The sequence below is a fragment of the Palaemon carinicauda genome, chromosome 39, assembly GCF_036898095.1.
Source record: "Palaemon carinicauda isolate YSFRI2023 chromosome 39, ASM3689809v2, whole genome shotgun sequence".
NCBI classification, from domain to species: domain Eukaryota; kingdom Metazoa; phylum Arthropoda; class Malacostraca; order Decapoda; family Palaemonidae; genus Palaemon; species Palaemon carinicauda.
In genome coordinates, this window is record NC_090763.1 from 18037625 (window position 1) to 18047793 (window position 10169).

At 35.4% G+C, this 10169-nt stretch overlaps 1 protein-coding gene across 3 annotated transcripts in view; it reads left to right on the plus strand.

Annotated features, from left to right (window-relative positions):
• The window catches only part of LOC137631048 (alkaline phosphatase-like), a 19223-nt gene extending 9603 nt beyond the window's left edge, over positions 1–9620 (plus strand). For 2 of the 3 annotated variants that reach the window (XM_068362632.1, XM_068362633.1), the window contains 10 exons: positions 45–101; positions 434–651; positions 1226–1399; positions 1936–2043; positions 3166–3249; positions 4248–4452; positions 5145–5279; positions 6530–6721; positions 7393–7512; positions 8736–9620. In XM_068362632.1, the coding sequence (XP_068218733.1) occupies positions 45–101; positions 434–651; positions 1226–1399; positions 1936–2043; positions 3166–3249; positions 4248–4452; positions 5145–5279; positions 6530–6721; positions 7393–7512; positions 8736–8953 (1511 nt within the window). In that variant the 3' untranslated portion in view covers positions 8954–9620. Of the gene's footprint in view, positions 1–44; positions 102–433; positions 652–1225; positions 1400–1935; positions 2044–3165; positions 3250–4247; positions 4453–5144; positions 5280–6529; positions 6722–7392; positions 7513–7713; positions 7814–8735 lie in introns of those variants that run through there. The other variant, XM_068362634.1, reaches the window with a different exon arrangement.
• Positions 9621–10169: the final 549 nt, after the last annotated feature.

Here is a 10169-nt window from a genome sequence, read left to right on the forward strand (position 1 = left end):
TATCGCACTTATTTTTCTTTATTCTATTTCAATAATCATTTCAGGAGATCAAATATTTCACACCAGAGATACAGCAGGGAATGACCCTATCCAGGGTGAAGGTAATAATACTGTGACCTTTGATGTTGTGTCGCCTTTTAAATGATCTAAATCCAAACTGGATTTTCTTATATATATTCAGAGATCTTTTGAAAATAGCTAGAACTATGGAAGGATTTTGGTTGAAACTTATATATATATATATATATATATATATATATATATATATATATATATATATGTATGCATATATATACATATATATATATACACATATGTATATATATATACATATATATATATATATATATATATATATATATATATATATATATATGCATTAAGAGGAGAACTTCCGGAATTCCTCGTAAGTTGAATTTTCTCTGAACAACAGACATGGCCTTTTGGAGGCAAGACGCGCAGGCGACTCTACAGAAGCAACTAAAACTCAAGAAGAAGGTGGCGAAGGCCAAAAATGTCATCTTTTTCCTGGGCGACGGAATGTCCATCACAACCGTGACGGCCGCTAGAATACTTAAGGGAAGTCAGACCGGCCTTTGGGAAAGAGAGAAATTATCATGGGAGGAGTTCCCTAACTCAGCTTTCAGTAAGGTAATTTATCCTATTTATCTACTTTACTTGAAGGGCTGTTTTTTCAGGTCTATACTGTAGGGGAATCCTACTCACTACGGGACCTTTAGTAATTAATTTTTATGGTATACATTCCAAGGTATTCAGCATTTCACACCGCATATTGCTCGTTTATTGTCAAATCCACATTATCAAAGCACAAAACAGGAGTCTTCAGTTTCCTTTTGAAAGCAAAAATATTTCGGATATCTAGTGGGAGCTATTTGGATAGTCTTAGGGTCGCATATTTGAAAGTTCTAGAAACTACAATAGGCATATCTTGGTTTCAACAAGTATTCAATTGTATCTTTTTTTGAACCCTTAATGATGTTGCATGTTTACTTTTCGTGGGCTCACTTAAGATGATGTCGCATTATAACATTCCCTTCGCCAACCCAACATTACTTATATACCCTATCTAGCTAGTAATCATTGATAGTTTATTTGATCTTCCTATCTCATTTTACAATCACATTTAAATCGACCAGTCTCTTTCTATACTACAATAACACCACAATACTAAACTATCTCTCAAACGCCACCTTTTTCCCTACAGACGTACACGACAAACGCCCAAGTGCCAGACAGCGCCGCTACTGCCACGGCTTATCTTCATGGCGTTAAGTGCAATCAAGCCACAATAGGTGTCGATTCTAACGTTAAACTCAATGACTGTGAGGCCCAGCGTAATCCAGCTTTCCAGACCACCTCTATTGCCAAGTGGTTCCAGGTATGTTTCAAGGAGCTATTTATTATCATTATTACAAATATCGTTGTTGTTGCTACAAGGTGTAATCTTAATGGCAAAAGAAGGCGCTAAATGGTCCTAATAGGAAAAGCTGCCGTGTAGCCAAAGAGAAAAGAAATGCAGATGTATGAAAGAGGAATAACATAGAGTAGAACAATTAAAGATATATACCAAAATAGGGCAAATGTAAGTAACAAGATAAACTCTGAAAATATAGAAATGTCAAAGTACAAACCCCGTACCCCACCAAAAAAAAAAAAAAAAAAAAAAAAAAAAAAAACTTACTCAAATATTAAATCACGTGAAGAATTCTGTTTTCTAAATTGATAAATTATTCTTGGCTTATCTTCATTTATCCATCGTAAACTTCTCTTGTAGTTTGTATGCTGCTTTCATTTCCTCACTGGGCTATTTTCCCTGTTGGAACCCTTGGCTTATAGCATCGTGCTTTTCCAACTAGGGTTGTAGCTTTGCAAGTAATAATAATAATAATAATAATAATAATAATATCCTCAAAGGACGCAGGAAGATCGACTGGCTTCGTCACGACCACCCGAGTCACTCACGCCACCCCAGCAGCCACCTACGCCCACGTTGCCAGCAGGCGGTGGGAGGACGATGAATCAGTAAGTTGCATATTTTGATTGATAATTTCTGTTTCATTTTTAAGTGCAAAGACAGAGACTCGTATTTTAAGCGAGTCTGTTTAAACTTAGTTTGGAACTGAATGAATGGTGTGGTGTGATGGCCGATGAGGTAACGTCCCTGACTGGTGAACGCCAGACTGGGGTTAGAGTCCCGCTCAAGCTCGTTAGTTCCTTTGGTCTCTGCAACCTTACTATTCCTGGGAGCTTAGGATAGGGAGTTTGGGGGAGCCTATAGATCTATCTGCTGAGTCATCAGCAGCCATTGCCTAGCCCTCCTTGGTCTTAGCTTGTGTGGAGAGGGGGCTTGGGCGCTGATCATATGTATATACTGTATGGTCAGTCTCTAGGCCCTAGAGTCTAGGGCATTGTCCTGCTTGATAGTGCAATATCACTGTTCCTTGCCTCTGCCATTCATGAGTGGCCTTTAATCCTTAAGAAGGGCAGTAGTGAAGCTGGACGAAGAAGCATTTAAAGGATAAAACTGGCAGTGACTTGAAGTGTTCTTTTCTTAAGTCATCCCTTTTTAAGGGTAAGGGCTTAATGTTTATACATACATATATATATATATATATATATATATATATATATATATATATATATATATATATATATATATATATATATAAGTGTGTATGTGTGGTTGTGTGTGTATGTGTATGTGTATATTAAAGGCATTGCTTTATTTGCGTCAATGTGTTTTATACAGGATGCCTTGTATTTATAATCATACAATATTTTGTAAACATGCGCAGACACAATAAATACTTCTAAAGTGACTCCCGGTACATTTTAGGGTCAAAATGGAAACAGGAAAATTTTTGAAATACACAATTTATAATAATAATAATATATTTTAAATATATATTATTATAAATTATTCATGTATATACATATATATATATATATATATATATATATATATATATATATATATATATATATATATATATATATATATATACATATATGTATATATATATATATATATATATATATATATATATATATATATATATATATATATATATATATATATATATATATATATATATATATATATATATATATATATATATTCACAAACTGTATACATCCTTTCAGGTACTCGAATCGGAACAGGACCCCGAGCTTTGCGATGACATTGCCGAACAGTTGATCTTTGGCGAACCAGGAAAGAACTTTAAGGTAACCAACCAATTTTACACTTCCTTTTCCTTCAAGATATACTTGCTTCTCACAGCCTCGTGCTAATAGGTCTGCCCTCTTTAAATGACTCCTGGCTCTCATGGTAGAGTTAGGATTGTACAGGCTAAGCTTCATAAGACAACACAAACCAATCATTACAGACTTGCTTTCTGTATGAATTTGATCCTGGTGGCAAATTTCCTTTTGAAATTAACACCCCATTTACAAAATTGGATAAGGGATTTTATTCTGTCAAAGTGAAGCTCAGACGTTTCCTTGCTTATTATCCCTCTAGGAAGCTCTAACGTTTCCTTGCTTATCTCCTTTCCGGTGAAAAACAAATGTTTTCTTGGTTATCTTCCCTTCAGTGAAACTCAAATATTTCATTGCCTATCTTTGTTTATATCTTGTCTTCATCATCCCTTGTTTTATCTAAATCTCTTATTGGGCTATAAGTAAGGTTAGGACGAAGGAATCCTTGTACAGTTTAGTAAATATTAAACATTCTTAGTCTCTCAGGTCTGAAAATACATCATCCAATAGTGTTTCCCCGGAAATTCTGATTTTTATCCTGATTTGTTCGACATTTCCTTCTATAACTATTGTAGTTTTGAGTAATTCTCTTATATTATCTAGTTTCACTTGTTTTTTCCATCTTATTAGGAAGTCATCTCAAAATTAAACATACCTCAGAGTTCCTGCTTCCAAACCATCTAACTTTGTTATGGAAAAAGAAGTTTATTATATTGTTTTTTGCCCTTTCATACGTTTTTAGTAACTTTTGAATTAGAAAACACATGAACAAAAATATTAGCTGCATATACAATGATTAGTTAGACGACATATGCGGTATGATTTTACTTTTTTCAATACCTGAAGATATAATAGAAACACTGGTAAACGAAACCCTATGGTAGTTTAGTTTTTTTTTTTTTTACAATGAGAAACTTTAACTTTTATGCAAATAATAAAACTTTCCAACCTTCGATTGAACTCAGGTTATCTTAGGAGGTGGGCGAAGACACTTCTACCCTGAAGACAAATTTGACATTGAAGACGGTAAACCTGGGTACAGAACTGACGGGAAAGACCTTATCAACGCTTGGAAGGAAGAAAAGGCTTCTAGGGGAGCTAAAGCATCCTATATTTGGAGCAGAGACGAACTCATGGCAGTCGATGTGAAAAACACTGATCACCTTATGGGTGGGTTTAAAGAAAATATGTTGCTTGTTACCAATTCTTAAATTCCTATAGAATTTTTCACATTTTGCCTCTAATACTTGCTCAACATTTCATAGTATTTTAGATGTTTTATTCCAGCTGTGACCAAATTGTGGAATAATCTTCCTAATCAGGCAGTTGAATCGGTGGAACCTCAGAATTTCAAACTTGCAGCGAATATTTATGTTGAACAGGCTGACATAAGTCTCTTCATAGTTTATATACTGTATAACAGATCTATGTTAACGTTGTTACTGATTTTGAGATATTTTACATTCTTTATTTATTACTTTTCATATAGTTTATTTATTCCCAGCTTATATTCTTTCCCCACTGGGCTATTTTATTCTGTTGGAGCCCTTGTGCTTATAGCAACTAGGGTTAGGGCTTAGCTAATAATAATAATAATAATAATAATAATAATAATAATAATAATAATAATAATAATAATAATAATAATAATAATAATAATAATAATAATAATAATATGTGCTTGGTTATCAGCCGCCTGTTTTAAGTTACAGTCTAAGATAGAAAGATAAATACTTGTTAGGTAAGCCACCTAAAACTTAAATTTAAACCAAGAACCAAATGAAATAGTAGAGCTTCTTCTTCTTCTTCTTCTTCTTCCTCCCCATATCCCCAAAAGTCTTAGGCCTCCAATCTTATTCCAGGACTGTTCTCCTACTCGCACATGGACTACGTCATAAACAGGGACACTGTGATGGACCCCAGTCTTCCAGAAATGACCCAGAAAGCCATCGAAATGCTCCAGAAGGACGAGAACGGATTCTTCCTCCTTGTCGAAGGTGAGATTCACCTCATGAAACGAACGATTTTTTAACGTTAATCAATGCTTGATGAACGGACTCCAGGCTTTGTGGTCCCCTTAGTGCGGTGCCATGTTATCCCATATAGGACTCCCTTGGGGGTAAAAGTAGTTCGTTGGGACAGATGTAAACATTCTTATTGTCCAATCGATTTGCATTATGGAGAAGTTGTTTAATTTGGTGTGAAATACGTTAGTATGAAGATAGTTTTACGATATAGGAAATGTTATGGTTTAGTATTACCTTGCCTGGAGTGAAGTCAGTTGGGAAGCAAACACATAGTTGAGACCTAGTCTTAGGGTAAGCTATGGATATGGCAGTATAAGGGGGTCGCAGTTGAGGGTATCCCTCCAACCCGTAGGTAAGGATTTGGCTCATAGGTTGGATGAGAGGTTAACCTTAGGTTAGGTAGCGTTCTTATGTTTGTTTCCCTTTCAAAATTGCGGTTTCAGTCATAAATTTTGAAGTTTTACACCCGATCTGTCCAAACGAACTACAAAAGCTCCCTTGTTCGTTAGAATTTATTTTTTTCTTCATTTGGTTCATTTAGTTTCAAAATATCGAATTTAGCAATATATACTGTATTACCATAACTGGGCCGAGTTTTAACAGACGTTAGTGACAGGGACAATCTCGTATTTTCATCATCTAAAACGTGTTCAGCATAATAAGAATCATTAAAAACGATTCTGATTTCGAGATAACGAAGCTTTGTGGACCTTAAAATTAGGGGGTTGGCATAAAAAAGGGTCCCATAAAAGGTGCTCCCAGTGACCGAAAAATGTGAACCCCATCATTTAATGATATTTAGGAACTAATTGAACAAAATGAAGAAAAAAGATCTGGTTTTATAACATGGCATTACACTAAATGGCGGCAAATGTTGCTAGTCAATGGATACAGCCATGTATAGATAGATAGATAAATAAATTCTTGATTGCTATAAACCAAATACGTATGAAATTTCATTTGTAGTGGATAACGCGGGAGGATGGGCTGTGGCACTCTAACAGTACCAGCCAAACTAGGCTGAATCCCTCGTCAGGCTGATAGGAGCGGAGAGAGGAAAGGTCCCCTTTTGTTCCTTTGTTTGATGGCGGCTACCCCCCAAAATTAGGGGAAGTGCCCTAGTAAATGAGAAAAAAAATAAACAGACAAATTTAATCAATTCACTCATGTTCTGGATAGCATAGATAGATAGTAATGATTTTCACATCACCCCCTCACAGGCGGAAGGATTGACCATGGAAACCACTATAACTCCCCCCGGAGGTCACTGACGGAGGCCCTGGAGTTCGACCAGGCCGTCCAGGTGGCTCTGAACATGACTAACCCAGAGGAGACGACCATCCTGGTCACGGCTGATCACGCTCACTCTCTTTCCATCAACGGGTACCCGAAGAGGCACAGTGATATCTTGGGTAAGTTTCGCGGAATATTTTATAGAGGTTTTGTATGCTTTTTTTTATTTTTTATAAATTACTGAATGCATTGCTATAGACCATTCACAAGTTTTTAATTAATTGAAAGGCTGAATTCACAATTTCTTTTTAAATTAAAGAATGCTTTGAAATAACTGAAAGGAATTCTGAATGAATTGGCAGAATGTTAAGAATTTATCTATTACATATTTAGAATCATGCTAAAAGATACAACATTTTGCTAAAATAAAATCATTATATATATATATATATATATATATATATATATATATATATATATATATATATATATATGCACACTAACTACTAGATATAATTTTATATAGACAGGAGTTACTGGAGGATTTTTAATATAATATTCATAAAACTTTTCTCAGCAGACATTTGCAAGTTTCTAAGTTATTGGAACTTCCTCTCTTGTAGGAAGTCGAATATAGAGCTTCATTAACTAAATAAATTAATCAGTTCCTAATTTCTAACACTTCAATAACTTGAGAGAGAGAGAGAGAGAGAGAGAGAGAGAGAGAGAGAGAGAGAGAGAGAGAGAGAGAGAGAGAGAGAGAGAGAGATATATCGTCCTACACAATCCCTCTTAAATAATCTCAGTGCCACTTTAGGAAAATGAAGATTTGCAACATTCCTTGATACAGGGATAAGCGAAGTCAGTGACAACGATAACATGCCTTTCACGACCCTGCTCTACGCAACCGGACCAGGACACGAAATTACTGAAAACTGCTCTCGTTCGGACCCATCTCAAGCGGACCTGAGTAAGTATGAACATAAGGAGTCTTTCCAAAGGCAAATATAAATACTAACACTACTATGCATTAGTCTTCTAACTCGTAAAATCATAAGCAAACGAGAACCTGTGTGACACAGCTTCTTCAAAGTCAAATTTCTATTGTTGTACTTATTGTAAAAGTCAAAATGGCCTTTTAATTCTTCTATTTCTTATTACTTTTGGGTAGAATCGACGCTGAAAACTTTGGAACCCTAGTCTGAATAGGAACAAGAGGACCTCAGAGACATCAATAGCTCTGTATCATTAAGAATATGGGTACGTTAGGAATAAAAATAGCTCTAATCATTGGGACTCCAAAAACATAAATAGAGCTGACCATTTGAACTCTAGAAAAATAGTAGCTTTGATTATTGATATTCCAGAGAAAGTAGTTACTCTAACCATTGTGACTCTAGAAACAAAAGTAGCTCTGACCATTAGAACTCTAGGGACAAAAGTAGCTTTGATTATTGACATTTTAGAAACAAACGTCGATCCAGCCCTTTGGACATTAGAAACAAAAGTAGCTTTAACCATTAGGACTTGAGTGACAAAATCATCTCTGATTATTGGGACTCTAGGTACAAAAGTAGCTTTTATCTTTGGGACTCCAGAGACAAAAGTAGCTTTTATCTTTGGGACTCCAGAGACTAAAGTAGAAACAAAAGTAGCTCTAACCATTGGAACTTAAGTGACAAAAGTAGCTCTAATAATTGAGACTCTGGGAATAAAAGTAGCTCTGACCATTGGGTCTCCAGAGGCAAAAGTAGCTCTAACCATTAGGACTCCAGAGACAAAAGTAGCTCTGACCATTGGAACTCTATGAATAAAAGTAGCTTTGACCATTGGGACTCCAGAGGCAAAAGTAACTCTAACCATTGGGACTTCTGATATAAAATAGTTCTGAATATGGAGACGCAAAAACATCAGTATAAATATAAGTACTCCGGGTTCTTTATAAGTACTCTATGGACCGACTAGCCTAAGTGTCACCCCTGCCTAACACCACTGTCTGTAGTGGTTTTCAAATTGATGTTTAGTGTTAGAGTATATCTACCAGTGTCATCTAACTGGTTTTCTATAGACTAAATATCCAAAAATAAATGATAAATCAGGGAGAGTTATTTGATAAAATTCACGTCAAGTGACAGTAATCTATTGGCCAAAGACAAATGACTGTATTAAAACATCAATTATCATATTTTGCAGCTGACAAAGAGTACCAACACACATCAGCTGTACCAAGGAACTCTTCGAGCCACGAGGGAACTGATGTAGGAATCTGGGTTACTGGTCCTCATTCACATCTGTTCACGGGCGTCTACGAACAGAATTACATCCCCCACGCCCTTGCCTATGCTGCCTGCGTCGGGAATGGGCTCACTTATTGTGATTATAGTCTTAATGAAGAAGCAAATGACTTATAAAACAAATCACAACGGGGATCCAATAGTTCGAGATGGTTATAAAAAGAGACTAGGATAGTCGTTTGTGTGGGTTAAGTCAGAGTAATTGAATAAGTCGGATCAAGAGTTCAAGACGTTGATGCGAGAAACTAGGTAATGAAAGCCCACAGACCACATTAGTCCCACAGATTTATTACAGGAGAAAGCAAGCCAATGACCAAGAATTATGGATCAAATAACCAGATAAAAAAACAACTAATAGTTCAAGATGCTCTCAAAAGAAAATATTTCAAATTCAAGCTCAGAAGTATGAGTTTTCTTTTCATTTGAAATCAGACTTACGCAACATATCTCTTATTTCGAGCACAAATTTTAATTTGCTTGCTTAGCCAAGAAGAAAAAGAATCGCAGATATCAGCAACAAAAGTTACAAATTTCACACAAATGTAAAATGGCGTACGACAACAATGAAATCCTAATGAAGAAGATAACATATAAAGTTGCAGTAATATTTATGGGATATTTTATGAGTATATTCCCATGAGTCTCTTGATGACTAAAAATGAAGCTGAACACATAACTGAACAAAATTTAGAATATAAGAAACTTTAAGGTGAACCTGTTACTCTTTTGTCTATTTTATGATAGATGTTTGGTATTTATTTTTTCATTTATCTGTTTGCTAAATACAATCTTCCTGAGCACAAGTGTTTTTTTAATGGTAGCCTCAACATGCTCTGTACATGAAACATTGTTTAAAACGAATAGTGAAGACACGAGAAAAGTTACAGATGGTTTCAAGTTATTGGAGCCAAGATGTTGTCTACCATAGGTTCGAGAGCTTTCAAACATTCACCCCCAAGACTATACATCAAGCTCTCACTAGACATTCGAAAGGCAGAAGGTATTCCGACTTTAAAGAGGAAACTGAAAACTTTGTTTTCTGGGTACATCGGTAATGTGAATTTGACAATAAACAAATATTACACTGTGTGATACTCGAAATACATAAGAATATATCAAACAAATCTTGTAGGTCCTGTAGGACACAGAGTTCCCCTATGTGATATTATTATTATCATTATTACTTGCTAAACTACAACCCTAGTTGGAAAAGCAGGATGCTACTAGCCCAGGGATCCTAGCGGAGAAAATAGCCCAGTGAGGAAAGGAGACAAGGAAAAATTATCAATACCAAAACAAATATCTTCTATATAAACTATAAAAACTTTCACAA